At 40.6% G+C, this 20,574-nt stretch overlaps 1 protein-coding gene across 3 annotated transcripts in view; it reads left to right on the forward strand.

Moving 5' to 3' along the window:
* LOC141257351 (EH domain-containing protein 3) overlaps nucleotides 1-19,940 on the forward strand; it is an 83,293-nt gene extending 63,353 nt beyond the window's left edge. For all 3 annotated transcript variants that reach the window (XM_073671816.1, XM_073671817.1, XM_073671815.1), the window contains exons 5-7: nucleotides 11,948-12,360; nucleotides 16,137-16,301; nucleotides 17,227-19,940. In XM_073671816.1, the coding sequence (XP_073527917.1) occupies nucleotides 11,948-12,360; nucleotides 16,137-16,301; nucleotides 17,227-17,754 (1,106 nt within the window). In that variant the 3' untranslated portion in view covers nucleotides 17,755-19,940. The remainder of the gene's footprint in view (nucleotides 1-11,947; nucleotides 12,361-16,136; nucleotides 16,302-17,226) is intronic.
* Nucleotides 19,941-20,574: the final 634 nt, after the last annotated feature.

Raw genomic sequence — 20,574 nt, forward strand, 5'->3', positions numbered from 1 at the left:
TGCTTCCTGTGCCCCGCTGATCCCCCGCTGCTGCTCCCCCACACCCACCACCATGCGGCCATACAATAATATAGTATTCGGACTATAAGACGTACCCCCCACTTTCCTCCAAAATTTGAGGAAAAAAGTGCGTCTTATAGTCCGAAAAATACGGTACGTACCTTTCTAAATTGATGTCAGTGTTCTCCAGTCTTGTCCATAATGAATGTGATTCAGATCTCTGCTCCCCATCAATGAACTAGAAACAGTGTTGTTCATACAACTGAACATTCTCCTAATCCGCTCATAGCTGTTTGCAACAATGTATCAGTCTAGCCCTTGTAGATATTCATGCTCACGGGTAGCCACTTAGATGCTTGTGGCACATGGTTTTATATCAAAACAGCATGTAGTTTATTGTCCATCATAAACTATACAGCTCCAAAATTTTAACAACCTTCCTTTCGGTATCAATGGATAACCTAAACAATCCTTTTTTTTCAGACAGAATGAAACAACATAAATGTAGCAGCCTCACCAACCTCGATATTTCCAGCAACAGCTCACACTTTTATTAAACGTGTTCACCAAACAAATACCTCTCTGTTTGGCGGCAGAGCAGACTCAGCAGCAGCTCTACCTTTCTCCATTCTCAACACACTCCCCACTACTGAGCTAACCCAGCTGCTGTTAATGGCCTATAAACCTTGGTATTGGTTTTTAATCTAGGGAATTTGGGACCTCTATTGAGTAGCCACTAAATAATTATGGATGTACGTTTCTTCTGGCAAAAAACAGCTGTTTGTGTTCTCAGGAGCTGGATCCGCAGCGGATCTTTGTGACGGCTGTCTATGGTGATAATCTGAACCTTTACTTGCATAAGTGTGAAAAATCTTTTTGTTAATATACTAAAAAGACCCAATGATTCATGTGACATCCAAACCTAGAACATTCCCAACAATAGTGATGGATATGTTACCCATTGCCCAGTCCAAACTGTTTACACACATTTTCTAGGAATTTGCTCCAAAATCTCTATCAAGGGGTCACTTGCGTGCATAGAAACGTCTTCCTGAGAATGATGACCGCTCCACATAGGATGTCATTTACTGCAGAACACACTTCCTAAATGTGATAAATACGATGTATTGAACTCTGTTCTGATTCCCCTCTGAGGGGTTAATTGTATTAGGCCGCAGTGCAGCAGGAGGCGAGCGCTGCTGGAGAGGAAGCTGCGTCCGGTGACTCCGCACAGTGTATGGAAAAGTGGCCTAAAAGTGGTAATCCTTCCCTGTCCTGCTGTAAATCCGGGGCTCTGCGTATCCTATTATTACAATAACTGTGAGATTCATTCACCTCTGAACTGAACTGATCTAAGAAAGCGTTCAGTGTATACAGCTAAAGCCTAACATAGAGGACTGCGTATATATATTCTAAAGTACGGTACTTGACCAGCAATTCCAGTCTCATCTGAAATAAATACAAGTACAAAACTAATATAATGCTCCTATGTACAAGAATCTAACTACTATAATACTGCTCCTATGTACAAGAATCTAACTACTATAATACTGCTCCTATGTACAAGAATATAACTACTATAATACTGCTCCTATGTACAAGAATATAACTACTATAATACTGCCCCATATGTACAAGAATATAACTACTATAATACTGCTCCTATGTACAAGAATCTAACTACTATAATACTGCTCCTATGTACAAGAATATAACTACTGTAATACTGCTCCTATGTACAAGAATCTAACTACTATAATACTGCCCCTATGTACAAGAATCTAACTACTATAATACTGCCCCCTATGTACAAGAATATAACTACTATAATACTCCCTCCTATGTACAAGAATATAACTACTATAATACTGCCCCCTATGTACAAGACTATAACTACTATAATACTGCTCCATATGAACAAGAATATAACTACTATAATACTGCCCCCTATGTACAAGAATATAGCTACTATAATACTGCTCCTATGTACAAGAATTTAACTACTATAATACTGCTCCCTATGTATAAGAATATAACTACTATAATACTGCCCCTATGTACAAGAATATAACTACTATAATACTGCCCCCTATGTACAAGAATATAACTACTATAATACTGCCCCCTATGTACAAGAATATAACTACTATAATACTGCCCCCTATGTGCAAGAATATAACTACTATAATACTGCTCCTATGTACAAGAATATAACTACTATAATACTGCCCCTATGTACAAGAATATAACTACTATAATACTGCTCCTATATACAAGAATATAACTACTATAATACTGCTCCTATGTACAAGAATATAACTACTATAATACTGCTCCCTATGTACAAGAATATAACTACTATAATACTGCTCCCTATGTACAAGAATATAACTACTATAATACTGCTCCCTATGTACAAGAATATAACTACTATAATACTGCTCCCTATGTACAAGAATATAACTACTATAATACTGCTCCTATGTACAAGAATATAACTACTATAATACTGCTCCTATGTACAAGAATATAACTACTATAATACTGCTCCTATGTACAAGAATATAACTACTATAATACTGCTCCCTATGTACAAGAATATAACTACTATAATACTGCCCCTGTATAAGAATATAACTACTATAATACTGCCCCTGTATAAGAATATAACTGCTATAATACTGCCCCTATGTACAAGAATATAACTACTATAATACTGCCCCTATGTACAAGAATATAACTACTATAATACTGCCCCTATGTACAAGAATATAACTACTATAATACTGCTCCTATGTACAAGAATATAACTACTATAATACTGCTCCTATGTACAAGAATATAACTACTATAATACTGCTCCCTATGTACAAGAATATAACTACTATAATACTGCTCCTATGTACAATATAACTACTATAATACTGCCCCCTATGTACAAGAATATAACTACTATAATACTGCTCCTATGTACAAGAATATAACTACTATAATACTGCTCCTATGTACAAGAATATAACTACTATAATACTGCTCCTATGTACAAGAATATAACTACTATAATACTGCTCCCTATGTACAAGAATATAACTACTATAATACTGCTCCCTATGTCCAAGAATATAACTACTATAATACTGCTCCCTATGTACAAGAATATAACTACTATAATACTGCTCACTATGTACAAGAATATAACTACAATAATACTGCCCCCTATGTACAAGAATATAACTACTATAATACTGCTACTATGTACAAGAATTTAACTACTATAATACTGCTCCCTATGTACAAGAATATAACTACTATAATACTGCTCCCTATGTACAAGAATATAACTACTATAATACTGCCCCCTATGTACAAGAATATAGCTACTATAATACTGCTCCTATGTACAAGAATATAACTACTATAATACTGCTCCCTATGTACAAGAATATAGCTACTATAATACTGCTCCCTATGTACAAGAATATAACTACTATAATACTGCTCCCTATGTACAAGAATATAACTACTATAATACTGCTCCCTATGTACAAGAATATAACTACTATAATACTGCCCCCTATGTACAAGAATATAACTACTATAATACTGCTACTATGTACAAGAATTTAACTACTATAATACTGCTCCCTATGTACAAGAATATAACTACTATAATACTGCTCCCTATGTACAAGAATATAACTACTATAATACTGCCCCTATGTACAAGAATATAGCTACTGTAATACTGCCCCCTATGTACAAGAATATAACTACTATAATACTGCCCCCTATTTACCAGAATATAACTACTATAATACTGCTCCTATGTACAAGAATATAACTACTATAATACTGCCCCCTATGTACAAGAATATAGCTACTATAATACTGCTCCTATGTACAAGAATTTAACTACTATAATACTGCTCCCTATGTACAAGAATATAACTACTATAATACTGCTCCTATGTACAAGAATATAACTACTATAATACTGCTCCTATGTACAAGAATATAACTACTATAATACTGCTCCTATGTACAAGAATATAACTACTATAATACTGCTCCTATGTACAAGAATATAACTACTATAATACTGCCCCCTATGTACAAGAATATAGCTACTATAATACTGCTCCTATGTACAAGAATTTAACTACTATAATACTGCTCCCTATGTACAAGAATATAACTACTATAATACTGCTCCTATGTACAAGAATATAACTACTATAATACTGCTCCTATGTACAAGAATTTAACTACTATAATACTGCTCCCTATGTACAAGAATATAACTACTATAATACTGCTCCTATGTACAAGAATATAACTACTATAATACTGCTCCCTATATACAAGAATATAACTACTATAATACTGCTCCCTTGCGTCTTTGTAATGAGACACAGTTCACTTCTGCTGTTCTGTGTTGGTTACTTTTCTCACACTGGTTATATTCCCTTTCATTTATAATAAGCTGGGAGTCAGATTCTCAGGGAGATCTATGTCATGCCCATAGATCTTAATAGCTCATTTACATATCAACAAAATGTGTATTTCTCTGGAATTAGACATCTGGTTGCAGATATAATTTTATTCCTCTTCCTATGACCTATATGATTCTATAGATGGCTTAGGAGCGTTGATCCTAGTGACAGATTCTCTTTAATATTCTGTTCTTTCTGATATAACTTTCCTTTGTAGCCAATGACAGATCATGTATCTCTACATTCAGTACATGGCAGGGTGTGAACACTCCATATAGAGAGTGGAAAACACCTTGAAATCCCATTATTCACACTTTCCATGCCAGGAACAAAGCACTCTGGAAAGAATAATGGTGACACCTGAGGAAGTGACCAGACTCATGAGCTGCTTGTGTTGACTCTTGTAGTTAACACTCGCTGATCGTATCTTCCCGGGATCCCCTGTGAGCAATCGCATCCATTAATGCCGTAATCCCAGACACAAATAAACGTACTAGCAACAATACGGCTTCCGCTATTAGCAGAAAATTACTAAAGCAGCTCAGAAAAGGCGGAATAATACAATTATGTGCAAAATATTTCCTTGAAATTATTTATTTTCTGCCTATACTTTTTTTTTTTGTTGATTTGTTTCTTGTGCCACATTTTCTCATGACATTTTTTTTTTTTTTTTTTATATTTATATTTATTTATTTTGTGCCGTTTGTTCTGAAAATGGTAGAAAAACACATGAGAGAAAATATAAATTAGGTGTAAAGTAAAAAAATAAATAAATACATTTTAACGTTTGCCCATAATTTGTCAGAGTGCCTTCATTCTTATGGCTGTGACTACACAGTGATAGTAAAGTGCAGTTAGGCTCTAGTTTGCAAAAATCCCAGTGCCCTCTTGGAGCAATGTGTTTGGATTTTTCTGACCTGATGTAGCCTACAATACAAAAGCATAAAATGAAGCTCGTGCCAGAGAACCCCCATAATGGTGTCAATCAAAGGATCCCTATAACAGTGTCAGCCGTAGCATCCCCATAAGAGTAAAAGACGGAGGATCTCCATAGTAGTGTCAGCCATAGGATCAATGTACAGACTGGCCGGCAGGTCTCCCTACCCGAGCGTGACAGCTTCATCCTCATAACAGTGTTAGCCATAGGATCCCCATAATGGTGACATCCAGGGGACCCTCATAACAGTGTCAGCCATAGCCTAAATATGAATGTAATATTATAAAATTAAATACTTACTACAGAACCCCCATGATGGTGACAATCAAAGGATCCCCATAACTGTGTCGGTGAAAGGATTTCCAACAACGGTGTCAGCCATAGCACCCCCATAAAGCTGGCAGCCATAACATACACAGAACAGTGACCATGCCAGGACTCTTATAACAATGACAGCCAAAATATTCCCATAGCAGCTTCAATCATAGGATCCCCATAAAGCTGGCAGCCAGAGCATACTCAGAACAGTGATGGACCCCCATAACAATGACAGCTAAATGATTCCTATATACAGTAGCAGCCATAGGCCCCATAAGTGTCATGCACGTGACCACCATAATAGTAGCAACATCCACTTTTTATATTACACCAGAAAGCGGTATGATACGGGACATGTCCTCAGATACAAAGGCTGTCTGTGCAATGCTGTGAATGAAAGGTGGTCGTCAGCTGGAACGTAAATGCAGCTTTGGATGTAAATAGAGTTGGAAAAGTGGTTGGGATTCATTAGTGCAGTAGTGTGTTATTCAAACATGTTATAGTATTCACCCAAGCCAACACATGATTGTATGTATAGATAGATAACCAGTAGTGTTGCTCGAACGTGCTCAGACAAGGTGTTATCCGAGCACGCTCGGGTGCTAAAAGAGTATCTTCTGTGTGCTCTCAAAATATGTTCGTAATGCCGTGGCTGCATGTCTCGCAGCTGTTACACAAGCTCACCACATGCAGGGATTGCCTGTTTTGTTAAGCAATCCCTGCATGTGGTGCGCCTGTGTAACAGCTGCGAGATATGCAGCCATGGCATTACGAACATATTTTTCGAGCACACAGAAGATACTCTTTTAGCACCCGAGCGTGTTCGGACAAAACATTATCTGAGCACGTTTGCGCAACACTAATAACCAGTAGTTAGCACTGTACGGTGGCTCAGTGGTTAGCACTGTATGGTGGCTCAGTGGTTAGCACTGTTAATTTGCAGCGCTGAAGTCCTGGGTTCAATTCTCACGAAGAACAACATCTGCAAGGAGTTTGTCTGTTCTCCCCGTGTTTGCTTTGGTTTCCTCTGGGTTCCCCCAACACCCCATACATATACTGTTATGGAATCTAGATTTTGAGCCCCAATGGGGACAGCAGTGATTATGTGTGTAAAATGCTGTATACAAATAACAAAAGACTGACTGGCACTTCCAAACAGAAAACTGGTGTGTACATGTGCTTACTAAGAGTAGCCATCTTCATATACAACCAACAAATAAACTTGCACTCTGTAGCACTATAGCATGAAAACATGAAATATATGAAATATGAATTGCATTACTGCTCTAGAAAATAGGAAAAATTGAGAATATTTAGCACATAAATTGGCCAATTCATTTATACCCAGCAGCCGCGATAAGGCGACTCTCGTTGCTGGGAACCTACAGAGTGCAACTTTATTTCAGCCTAGGAGAGGATTCACATTAGATAGGTCCCCAGCAAAAAGAGTCGTCTTATTGTGGTTGCTGAGTATGCATCAATTGGCCAATTTATGTGTTAAATATTATCAATTTTTGCTGTTTTCTAGAGCAGTAATGCAATTCGTATATTTCATATTTTCAAGCTGTAGCAGAACAAAATGCAACTTTATTTGTTGATTGTAAAGCACTGTATGGTGCTGCATAAGCAGTGCATAATAACTAAATACTGTAGAGAGCAGATCACTTATTCAGGTTTTTATGAACCTTATGAAGATTTCTTTGTTCACCAGGAGTAAAGTTAATAGTTCTTTTGTTTTTCATTTAATAAAATTTGCAAAAACAATGAAGAATTTAGACTTTTCACCAACTAAACATTAAAGTTATCAAATTCTTAATTCCTGATGACCAGCAGCACAGGAAACATACTGTGTGTGTCTTCAGCATGAGCCCAAAACCATCAGGACCAACAAACCTACTGGGATGTGACTAGTTGACCCATTTAAAGGACTTGTCCACCTAAGTAATATATCAGAAGTGTCGATGTGAATATTCTGGTAACTTAAATTTGCAGGGGGTTCAATTCCAAGCAAAAGTTTGTCCTCCAGAGCTGCACTTCATACTATAAAGTACCATAAAAAATAGCTGTAAGCCTAGCCCATCATAGTGAGCAACCATATCTACACCATAGATAAAGATAGTTAATCATGTAGGAAGCGCCCTCTAGTGGTGGCTGCAGGCATGAAATGTTGTATTATTTACCTCTATGTCTATGAGGAGATATGTCGATCTGTATGTTATAATCCCATTATAGACATAGAATGATGTTTTGTAGATTATGCCAAAACATTTTTGGATGGAAATAACCCTTTACCATTTATTTTGCATTAAAAGTTAATTTATACCTTCAACTATTTTTCTACACATAGTAAATCGATTTAACATGGGCTCTAGGCTGCAGATATAGAATCCAGCATCTTTATCTCCAGTAGTTTTTTTTTTTACTTGATTTTGTTGCTTTTTTTTTTTTTTTTTTTTTTACAGTGTAGAAAACAATTTTTGGGGGACCTGAAACCCATCAGCGAACTGCTGATGACGGACCTCTTTATGGTTTTTCTGTATTCTTATTCTGAACTGGTCTGGCTAACATATTAATAAAGTAAATTGTACATACATGGGGGGAAGAGGGTGTATTATAGAGGTTTTTGCAATTTCAGGCAGAAGACATGCCATAAATGTCTGGAGGGATACCGTCTGAGACCCTAAGGAAGAGATATTGGAGGGGGTACACCCAAGTAGTGGACGGCAGTCACAGATAGAAGACCCAATGCAGAGGTGGCCTCACATACTCTGCTGTCTCCATTGAAATCTATGAGAGTAAGGAAGCTGCCCGGCTGTCTCTAAAACTTATAATAAGCCACCAGACCAACAGCCATACACAGCAGGACACCAGAATGTGCTAGGCATACATAATAACAATAAAAGCTCCAACAACAGCAGCTTGCTGATGGATTCCAGATAGCAAACGTATCTGAATTATTTACCCCATATTTATATGTTATCCTTACTACTTACTACCTATGTGTTAATGTTAGTCTGGTGGTTTCTTAGGAACATCTATCAGACCCACATTAATACACAGCAGGACTGGACATTATAATGTGCCATATATAAGGATACAAGATACATCAACAGCAGCTTGTTGATGGTTTCCGTCTCACAATTACTTAAGAAATATTTATTTCTTATCTTTGCAACAACAATTAGATGTTCTTATAAAACCACTTTAAATCTTAACAACGCAGGAACTTTTTATTTTTGCACTTTAGTTTTTCCTCCCCTTGTTCCAGGAGCTATTACTTTTTTATTTTTCCACTGACACAGCCATTTGAGGGCTATTTTTTTTTTTTTTTTTGTGGGACGAGTTGTAAGTTGTTTTTTTTTTCAGTCTTTTTCGGGGGCTTGAACTTGCAATCGTTCGATCACTTATACTATATAATGCAATTACACAATATTGCACTATATTAGGGAAATCACAGTTCTCAGCCTGAGGCTCCAGTCACTGCGGTGCCTGATTTGGCTCCAGATCTATTCTGCAGCCAGACAACAACCCCCAACATCCAGCCAATGTCATCAAGGGTGAGGAGTCCTGGAAGTGACGATCTGGCCCCGGAGCCCTGATCTCAAAATCATCCAGCCTGTCTGCAATCACATGAAGGATCTGCACAAACCTCATACACAGAAGATCTGGGGTCAGTGCTACAAGATGTTTGGAACAACCTCCTGCCGAGTATCTTTAATATCTGAGACTGAGAAGGAGTGATGAAGGCGACAGGCGGCCACCAGATAGTGATGGGATTTACATTTCACTTTTGTTCTTTAACTTTACATTTTGTTAATTGGTAAAAAATAAACTATTAACACTTCTATTTTTTAAGCATTCTTACTTTGCAGCATTCTTTTCACACCTGCCTAAGAGTTTTGCACAGTTCTGTAAATAATAAGAATAAAAGATCCATCAACAGATGGTTTCTGTGAAGGATCAGAATTACTTAACCAATATTTATTTCTTACCCTCATAACAACAATAATAATAAAATATAAATAACTATTACGTTTAGGTAGAGGATCTCTTTAAAGGGAATCTGTCAGCAGGATTTTATACCCCAAACTATTTATATGCACATGTATCTCAAGCCTGGCAATACCTTTACATGGCCAGCCTGTCCCCTGTTACTGAGAAACTAGCGTTCTAATTGGTATGCAAATAAGGCTGAAGGGCTATGGTAGATCTGAGGCCTCTGTCACTCCAGCTCTATTCCCCACCCAGCGCTTCTGCCTCCAGCTTGACTGATGGCTTTTTTTGCCTGAAGTCATACAGTATAGAGGCTGTCAGCCAAGCAGTGGGAGAGTGGGAAATAGAGCTGGAGTGACAGAGGCTTCAGATCTTTGATAGCTCTTCAGCTTCATTTGCATGTCAATCGCATATCACTTAAAACAGTAGTTTCTCAGTAACAGAGGTTCAGACGGGCCATATAAAGGTATTGCTGGACATGTCTATGAAAGAGTTACATGTGCATATACAGTAAAGACCAAAAGTTTGGACACACCATCTCATTTAAAGATTTTTCTATATTTTCATGACTTTGAAAATTGTACATTCACACTGAAGGCATTAAAACTATGAATTAACACATGTGGCATTATATAGTTAACAAAAACGTGTGAAACAACTGAAAATATGTCTTATATTCTAGGTTCTTCAAAGTAGCCACCTTTTGCTTTGATGACTGCTTTGCACACTCTTGGCATTCTCTTGATGAGCTTCAAGAGGTAGTCACTGGAAATGGTCTTCCAACATTTTGAAGGAGTTCCCAGAGATGCTTAGCACTTCTTCGCCCTTTTGCCTTCACTATGCAGTCCAGCTCACCCCAAACCATCTCGATTGGGTTCAGGTCTGGTGACTGTGGAGGCCAGGTCATCTGGCGTAGCACCCCATCACTCTCCTTCTTGGTCAAATAGCCCTTACACAGCCTGGAGGTGTGTTTGGGGTCATTGTCCTATTGAAAAATAAATGATGGTCCAACGAAACACAAACCAGATGGAATAGCATGCCCCTGCAAGATGCTGTGGTAGCCATGCTGGTTCAGTATGCCTTCAATTTTGAATAAATCCCCAACAGTGTCATCAGCAAAGCACCCCCACACCATCACACCTCCTCCTCCATGCTTCACGGTGGGAACCAGGCATGTAGAGTCCATCCATTCACCTTTTCTGCGTCACACAAAGACACGGTGGTTGGAACCAAATATCTCAAATTTGGACTCATCAGGCCAAAGCACAGATTTCCACTGGTCTAATGTTCATTCCTTGTGTTCTTTAGCCCAAACAAGTCTCGTCTGCTTGCTGCCTGTCCTTAGCAGTAGTTTCCTAGCAGCTATTTTACCATGAATGCCTGCTGCACAAAGTCTCCTCTTAACAGTTGTTGAAGAGATGTGTCTGCTGCTAGAACTCTCTGTGGCATTGACTTGGTCTCTAATCTGAGGCTGGTGACTCGGATAAACTTATCCTCAGAAGCAGAGGTGACTCTTGGTCTTCCGTTCCTGGGGCGGTCCTCATGTGAGCCAGTTTCTTTGTAGCGCTTGATGGTTTTTGCAACTGCACTTGGGGACACTTTCAAAGTTTTCCCAATTTTTCACACTGACTGACCTTCATTTCTTAAAGTAATGATGGCCACTCGTTTTTCTTTACTTAGCTGCTTTTTTCTTGACATAATACTAATTCTAACAGTCTATTCAGTAGGACTATCAGCTGTGTTTCCACCTGACTTCTGCACAACACAACTGATGGTCCCAACCCCATTTATAAGGCAAGAAATCCCACTTATTAAACCTGACAAGGCACACCTGTGAAGTGAAACCATTTCCAGTGACTACCTCTTGAAGCTCATCAAGAGAATGCCAAGAGTGTGCAAAGCAGTCATCAAAGCAAAAGATGGCTACTTTGAAGAACCAAGAATATAAGACATATTTTCAGTTGTTTCACACTTTTTTGTTAAGCATATAATTCCACATGTGTTAATTCATAGTTTTGATGCCTTCGGTGTAAATGTACAATTTTCATAGTCATGAAAATACAGAAAAATCTTTAAATGAGAAGGTGTGTCCAAACTTTTGGTCTGTACTGTACATAGTTTGATGGATTCCCTTTAAGAGATGACATCACAGCCCTCAGTTGACCAGCTTCTTGTATAACAATGTAATTTACTCTTGTCATTCCAGGTTATGATTTTGCCGCAGTGTTAGAATGGTTTGCCGAAAGAGTTGACCGCATCATTCTGCTTTTCGACGCCCACAAGCTGGACATCTCCGATGAGTTCTCAGAAGTCATCAAAGCCTTGAAGAACCACGAGGACAAAATGCGCGTGGTCCTAAACAAGGCGGATCAGATAGAGACCCAGCAGCTGATGAGGGTTTACGGCGCCCTTATGTGGTCCTTGGGGAAAATTGTCAACACTCCGGAGGTGATCAGGGTCTACATCGGATCTTTCTGGTCACACCCGCTGCTCATTCCTGACAACCGCAAACTGTTTGAGGCTGAGGAGCAGGATCTGTTCAGAGACATTCAGAGCCTTCCACGTAACGCAGCGCTTAGAAAACTCAATGACTTGATCAAACGTGCCCGACTGGCAAAGGTGAGATGACATTTATGCTATCCTTGTTCATATCAAATCTACCTCTGATGGGAGTTTTCACTTATCTTTATTTCTTTTGCATTTTCTACTCTTGTCGCATCCAAAACGGCAGGTTTGTTCATCATCATAGAATGGTAGAGTTGGAAGGGACCTCCAGGGTCATCTGGTCCAGACCCCTGCTCAATGCAGGATTCACTAAACCATCTCAGACAGATGTCTGTCCAGCCTTTGTTTGAAGACTTCCATTGAAGGAGAACTCATCACCTATCATGGCCACCTGTGGCAAGCTAAACATGTCCAGATCCTTTAACCGTTCCTCATGGGACGTAGTTTGCAGTCCGCACACCATCCTGGTAGCTCTTCTCTGAACTCCAGATGAGTAGGGGGGGATGATTACTTCACGTGACCTAGACTCTATGCTTCTCTTAATACATCCCAGAACTTTGTTTGCCTTTTTTGCTGCTGCATCACACTGTTGACTCATGTGCAGCCTGTGATCTATTAGTATACCCAAGTCTTTTTCACACGTGCTGTTGCTTAGTTCTATTCCTCCCATTTTGTAGATGTAATTTTTGTTGTTCTTGCCCAGATGTGGAATCTTGCATTTCTCCCTGTCAAATACTATTCTATAAATCGCTGCCCATTGTTCAAGTTTATCTAGATCCTTCTGAATCCTTTCTCTGTCTTCTCTAGTTTTAGCTATTCCTTCTAGCTTTGCAATTGTTTGTTAGTTTTTTGTTGTTGTCTGTAATCATAAAAACACAAAGCTTTTCATGGGAGCTGTATACACAAAAAGATAACCACTGTGAAGTTAAGATAAATTTTTCATTATACCGGGAAAAAAATAATAATTTGACTGCAAAAGTGTTCATACCCTTTTAACCTTAGTTATACATTAAGTTGGTGTTGATGGGTCAGGGGTTTGCACCTTTAATCTAAAATGTAGTCAGACGATTTGTGATCCTCCCCTCACACTGTCGTTCTCCAGCTAAACTCTGCTCAGGGTGATGTACGTTGAAAGCAGAGCCAATTTTATAGTTTTGTGCCCTGAAATGCACAAAGGGTTAATCTCATTCCATTGTTCTCCTTTGGAGAAAGTGACTTTCTTTGTGTTTGGAGTTTGGTCTTTTAATAGTAACAGGCTGGAGCTGCTCTATTTTAACACTGCAGTTTGTGTACTGGAAGCGAAGTCCATTGAGATGTAATTCATGTCTGGTATTTCCTGCGCCCGCCGTGGATTTCTGCCCTATTAGTGCAGTGACCTCATCATGGGGTTAAAGAGTCAGAGGAAATAGCGTGATGGTTTTCTTGTGTGAACTACGGAATAGTACATTGCTAATAAATCCAAAATGTCCTTTTAATGGAAGCGGACATCATATGTTATCTGTGTCCTGGAAAGTGATGGAACAATCGCGCCGCCCTGGTGGTGGAAGATCAGAAATATATATGTTAATGGACTTCGTAGGCTGTAGCCCCCTATAACAGCAGTCTGGATGTGTAGTCTGGAGCCCCCCTATAACAGCAGTCTGGATGTGTGGTCTGGAGCCCCCCTATAACAGCAGTCTGGATGTGTAGTCTGGAGCCCCCTATAACAGCAGTCTGGATGTGTAGTCTGGAGCCCCCCTATAACAGCAGTCTGGATGTGTAGTCTGGAGCCCCCTATAACAGCAGTCTGGATGTGTAGTGTGGAGCCCCCTATAACAGCAGTCTGGATGTGTAGCCTGGAGCCCCCTATAACAGCAGTCTGGATGTGTAGCCTGGAGCCCCCCTATAACAACAGTCTGGATGTGTAGTCTGGAGCTTCCCTATAACAGCAGTCTGGATGTGCAGTCTGGAGCCCCCTATAACAGCAGTCTGGATGTGCAGTCTGGAGCCCCCTATAACAGCAGTCTGGATGTGTAGTCTGGAGTCCTCTATAACAGCAGTCTGGATGTTTAGTCTGGAGCCCCCCTATAACAGCAGTCTGGATATGTGGTCTGGAGCCCCCCTATAACAGCAGTCTGGATGTGTGGTCTGGAGCCCCCCTATAACAGCAGTCTGGATGTGTAGTCTGGAGCCCCCTATAACAGCAGTCTGGATGTGTAGTCTGGAGCTTCCCTATAACAGCAGTCTGGATGTGTAGTCTGGAGCCCCCTATAACAGCAGTCTGGATGTGTGGTCTGGAGCCCCCCTATAACAGCAGTCTGGATGTGTGGTTTGAAGCCCCCCTATAACAGCAGTCTGGATGTGTAGTCTGGAGCTCCCAATATAACAGCAGTCTGGATGTGTAGTCTGGAGCCCCCCTATAACAGCAGTCTGGATGTGTAGTCTGGAGCTTCCCTATAACAGCAGTCTGGATGTGTGGTTTGAAGCCCCCCTATAGCAGCAGTCTGGATGTGTAGTCTGGAGCCCCCCTATAACAGCAGTCTGGATGTGTAGTCTGGAGCCCCCTATAACAGCAGTCTGGATGTGTAGTCTGGAGCCCCCTATAACAGCAGTCTGGATGTGTAGTCTGGAGCCCCCCTATAATAGCAGTCTGGATGTGTAGTCTGGAGCTTCCCTATAACAGCAGTCTGGATGTGTGGTTTGAAGCCCCCCTATAGCAGCAGTCTGGATGTGTAGTCTGGAGCTCCCAATATAACAGCAGTCTGGATGTGTAGTCTGGAGCCCCCCTATAACAGCAGTCTGGATGTGTAGTCTGGAGCTTCCCTATAACAGCAGTCTGGATGTGTGGTTTGAAGCCCCCCTATAACAGCAGTCTGGATGTGTAGTCTGGAGCCCCCCTATAACAGCAGTCTGGATGTGTAGTCTGGAGCCCCCTATAACAGCAGTCTGGATGTGTAGTCTGGAGCCCCCTATAACAGCAGTCTGGATGTGTAGTCTGGAGCCCCCCTATAACAGCAGTCTGGATGTGTAGTCTGGAGCCCCCCTATAACAGCAGTCTGGATGTGTAGTCTGGAGCCCCCCTATAACAGCAGTCTGGATGTGTAGTCTGGAGCCCCCTATAACAGCAGTCTGGATGTGTGGTTTGAAGCCCCCCTATAACAGCAGTCTGGATGTGTGGTCTGGAGCTCCCCTATAACAGCAGTCTGGATGTGTGGTCTGGAGCCCCCCTATAACAGCAGTCTGGATGTGTGGTCTGGAGCCCCCCTATAACAGCAGTCTGGATGTGTAGTCTGGAGCCCCACTATAAAAGCAGTCTGGATGTGTAGTCTGGAGCTTCCCTATAACAGCAGTCTGGATGTGTAGTCTGGAGCCCCCCTATAGCATCTGTCTGGATGTGTAGTCTGGAGCATCCCTATAACATCAGTCTGAATGTGTAGTCTGGAGCCCCCCTATAACAGCAGTCTGGATGTGTAGTCTGGAGCCCACCTATAACAGCAGTCTGGATGTGTAGTCTGGAGCCCTCTATAACAGCAGTCTGGATGTATAGTCTGGAGCCCCCTATAACAGCAGTCTGGATGTGTGGTCTGGAGCTTCCCTATAACAGCAGTCTGGATGTGTAGTCTGGAGCCCCCCATATAGCAGCAGTCTGGATGCGTAGTCTATAGCTTCCCTATAACAGCAGTCTGGATGTGTAGTCTGGAGCCCCCAATAACAGCAGTCTGGATGTGTAGTCTGGAGCCCCCCTATAGCAGCTGTCTGGATATGTAGTCTGGAGCCCCCTTTAAGAGTAGTCTAGGTGTTCTGGACTGTCACTTGCCCAATGACTGGAGTTTTTGTAGTTACACCTGAGATACATTGTTAATTACACATGTCACATGATTCAAGTTTGATCTTCTCTTTTTTACCCTCAGGTCCATGCGTACATCATCAGTTCCTTGAAGAAGGAGATGCCAGCCGTCTTTGGAAAGGACAATAAGAAGAAAGAGTTAATTGGCACTTTAGGGGAGATTTATGGTCGAATTGAACGAGAACATCAGATCTCTCCAGGAGACTTCCCCAACCTGAAGAAGATGCAGGTACAGTAGACCACCCTGCCCGGCCATCCAGACATCTTTAGAGTAACCCTAATCCAATACTGAAGGACCTTGAGAGTAGAGGGATGGACCACTAGAAAGATGATGACTTGGGTTAAAACTGGGTATTATTTAGTTCAGTGGTTATTTTCCGTGTGGGTTTTCCTACACCTTTTTTGCATCTTGAGAAAGTTGGGGTGCTTGGGGGTCCCTTCAATGAGCTGTTCAGCAAAGGGGTTAGAAGCCTGACTCCCAACAATTATTTTCTCTTGACCTCCCTTCTCTTTGAGTTTCAAACCCAACCACTGATGAAATCTCTCTTCGTCTGGTCATGTCTAACCCTGTGTACCAAAGACATTACTCCAATGACCCATCTAGACTTTTATTCTTTGGGTTGTTGAGGCTCATGATGGTGCACCACCATGTTGCACAACCTCCACCCGCCCTCCCATAATCTTCACCCCTCTATTATTTTAGTCACGTCTTTACCTTCTCACCCTAAGACTTCGGAAATAATTCTGCCCTACTTTGGCATTCTCTTCCATCAATCTCTCATCCTTTCTTGGCTCTCCCTTGTCTACACATGATGGTTTGACTGATAACCCGGTTAATGTGTGAAAGCTTTATAATGGGTTAGACTATGGCTTACAAAGTAGCTACCTAGAGGTGGCACTAGTGAGTTAATTTTACTCTCCTTCTGGAGGAAAGCTAATTTGCATACTTTTTCCCAGGTAGCATTGCCTGTAACACCCTAGACACCAGTTAGATCTCCTTAAGGAGAACCGGGACCTCCTGAGAGTGTTGTCTTCTACAAAAGCAGATTAATCTGTAACATTGAGTAGTAAAGTGAAGAATAATTGATGGAATACTGTGTTTCTGTTATTTTTTTATTGGAAGTTTTATATTTTTCTGTATTTTTCTTACATAGGATCTCTTACAATCCCAAGATTTTAACAAATTCCAACCCCTGAAGAATAAGCTTCTGGAGACTGTAGATGAGATGCTGGCTCATGACATTGCCCACTTAATGGTTCTAGTTAGACAAGAGGAAACTCAAAAACCAGTCCAAATGGTGAAAGGAGGTGCTTTTGAGGGTACCCAGAATGGTCCCTTTGGACACGGTTACGGAGAAGGGGCAGGAGAAGGGATTGATGATGCGGACTGGGTAGTGGCTAGAGATAAGCCCATGTACGACGAGATCTTCTACACTTTGTCTCCTGTCAATGGCAAAATCACCGGTGCCAATGCCAAGAAGGAGATGGTCAAGTCCAAGCTGCCTAATACTGTTCTTGGAAAGATCTGGAAGCTTGCTGACATAGATAAAGATGGCCTGCTGGACGATGAGGAGTTTGCCTTAGCCAACCACCTAATTAAGGTGAAATTAGAAGGCCACGAGCTTCCGAATGAAATTCCTTGCCATCTAATTCCACCCTCCAAGCGGAAGGTGACCGAGTGAAGCTGGGGAACATTGAAAGTGTTGGCGAGCCGAGAAGTAACAGAGTTTCCTTCAAGTTGATACGATTAATGTGAAGTGGGCCTGCTGAGGCATTTTGATTTAACACGATATATCCTATCAAGATGCTGATTGAGCTTTTATTAACCGTTAACCAGAAGCTAATCCTCGATCCTTTGTGCACACCTTTACTTACCGAAGACAAACAGTTCAAAAAATAAAGGGAAAAAAGACGTAACATGCTCTCGGACCTGTGTTGCATTGTATCGTGCTTCCTCAATTCTCTTTACTTTCCAGATACCTCGTTGTATTGTTCTTCCGCCTTGTGTTATGCAAATCGGTTTGAGATGTTTTTATGTCTTGTATGTGTGTTTTACTGAATGTGATGCTTCATTGTGAGTTCTTTTAAAGGATTGTGACTCTACTGGCCAAGAAGTTTGGAGTTTACCAGACACGTTCTACACGGGTTGATTCATCATAAATAGACGTACCAGATGGTTCCTGTTTATTGTAGATCTACTTTGGTCTTGGGTCTGAGGTGGCAATAATGGAGAACTTTTTCATGGTTCCAGATGGCTCCTGTTCATTGTAGACATACTTTGGTCTTGGGGAAATAATGGAGAACTTTTTGATGGTTTCTGTCTGTTGTAGACCTATTTTAGTCTTGGGTTTAAGGGGGCAATAGTGTAGAACCTTTTGATGTTTTTTTTTACTCTTGGGATGGAGTGATTAATAGAGGGGGATATTCCTGGTATTTTTGAACCTTGAGGGTACAGCTATTTAACTATTTGCGTCATGGAAAGCCTGGTGTCCAACATCATTTGACTTTCACCCATTGTTAGGGGAGCCCAAATTCCATTGACATTGCTAAAAAATTGAATGTCAACAGAAATTGGGAATGAAGTTTGATGTGAATTGTAACCTTCTGAGGTCAGAATTGTGGAGATTTTGTAGGGATCTTGTCAGTCGTTTGGACAGAGTGTTATATGGCAGGTCCAATTCTGTACCAGCGCACGGCAGTGGTTGTGTAGCCCTCACATTAACCCTTTAGGATATAGTATTGATGCTCGTGTAGTATTGACTCTCCTGTGAGGATGGTAGTTGGATGAGAAGACAAAACTTTAGAAGACAGATACTCTAAGAAGTCTTACTGGGCTTTATTTGAGGACCATGAATTTGGGTGTGAATTGATGTGGAGTAGATGCAGCTATGTTATGTTATGTTGTTAGACTCTACAAAGAATTGGTGACATTCCCAAGGCACAAGGCACATGGTGCCTTATTCCACTCATATTGATACTTAGTGGATTATTGGTTCAAGCAAAAACGCTCTGCTTCCAGTATAAACGCCCCATACACAATATATAGCTGCGGCCAAACAATTTTCCCGACTCCCACAAACCCAGGGACACTTGGCCGAGAGTTCCTGCCGACTATATGAGAGAACTTCTCTGGTGGCGGTTTATCTCTCGGAGAACAAATGGATCGGCTGCTGGAAATCCGATGTGCCAGATCCTTCTCTCCCTCGACATCACCTATCATGGGACTCCATACACATTAGACTGACAGACGATCCAACTGATATTGTCTAATGTGTATGGGGGACTTTAGTGATGAGAACAGCTAAAACTCTATACGATTAAGTATTAAAGGAGATTATAAGAAATAGTTCACAGAGCAAGAAATCTGTATGTCGTTCTGCTGAGCGTATGACTTGTTTTATAGATATAACCTTCAAGCTCTCGGCTCCGTTCACTTTCCTGTAAGCTTTGTTATATCCCTCACCATTTACATTTCAAGCACAAATTAGCTTTTACTTAGAATAATTATATATTTATAATAGAATTGTCTTAGTTTCAAAATTTTGCAACCCCCAGAAATAGCGCCACTCTTGACCATGGCCATGTCAGATATTGCAGCTCATCTCTATCCACATGAATATAGATGGGTTGTAATATTGGACACAACCATAGAGAAGAGTTGTACCACTTCTGGGAATTTACCATAAATACATATATAATATTTTTTTCCTAATCCTGGAGAATCCCTTTTAGGCTCACCTGCCGAATTGTACCAACGCTGCTACGTAAATGAACCTGGTTGTGCACATTGAACTCTCTAATGCTTTATAGGGGGATACGTCTTTATATGCAGTTTGGGTGCCGTAAAAATAAATTAAAACTAAAATCTGCTTCTCTCTTCTCTTCATTTATTGGTCTCACTATAAGGCCACGTTCACATCTTCAGTATTTGGTCAGTATTTTACATCAGTATTTGTAAGCCAAAACCAGGAGTGGGTGATAAATACAGAAGTGGTGACGTGTTTCTATTATACTTTTCCTCTGATTGTTCCACTCCTGTTTTTTACTTACAAATACTCATGTAAAATACTGACCAAATACTGATAGTGTGAACGTGGCCTGAAAGTGATAGGACGTGGTTACAAACTAAATAGGATTTTAATGTATTTAAAGGAAAACTACAGACAAAACTGACAGGTCTAAGGGGCAGACCGTGATACTGTTCTTCAAGCACCTACTGTGCCCATACAGAGACAAAGAAAGAGCTAGTTATGGGTTAAAAAAGTATTTAAAGGGAATTCACCTGTAAGATAAATCCCCCACACACACTCACACTCACACTCAACCCAAAACCGTTTCTATGGGCATGCAGGTCTTTGAAACAACTCCATTGACACCTTTTATATCTTCTGTCTGTTGCTTCATTCTTTAGAAACTAGCGTTTTAATTAACATGCAAATAAGGCATTAAGTGCTCTGGGTGTGAAAGAGCACTTAAGGAGCCTCAGTCTCCTAGCCACTTCA

The sequence above is a fragment of the Phyllobates terribilis genome, unplaced genomic scaffold, assembly GCF_046119375.1.
Source record: "Phyllobates terribilis strain yellow unplaced genomic scaffold, ASM4611937v1 Scaffold_3__8_contigs__length_932513732, whole genome shotgun sequence".
In the NCBI taxonomy this organism is placed as follows: Eukaryota; Metazoa; Chordata; class Amphibia; order Anura; family Dendrobatidae; genus Phyllobates; species Phyllobates terribilis.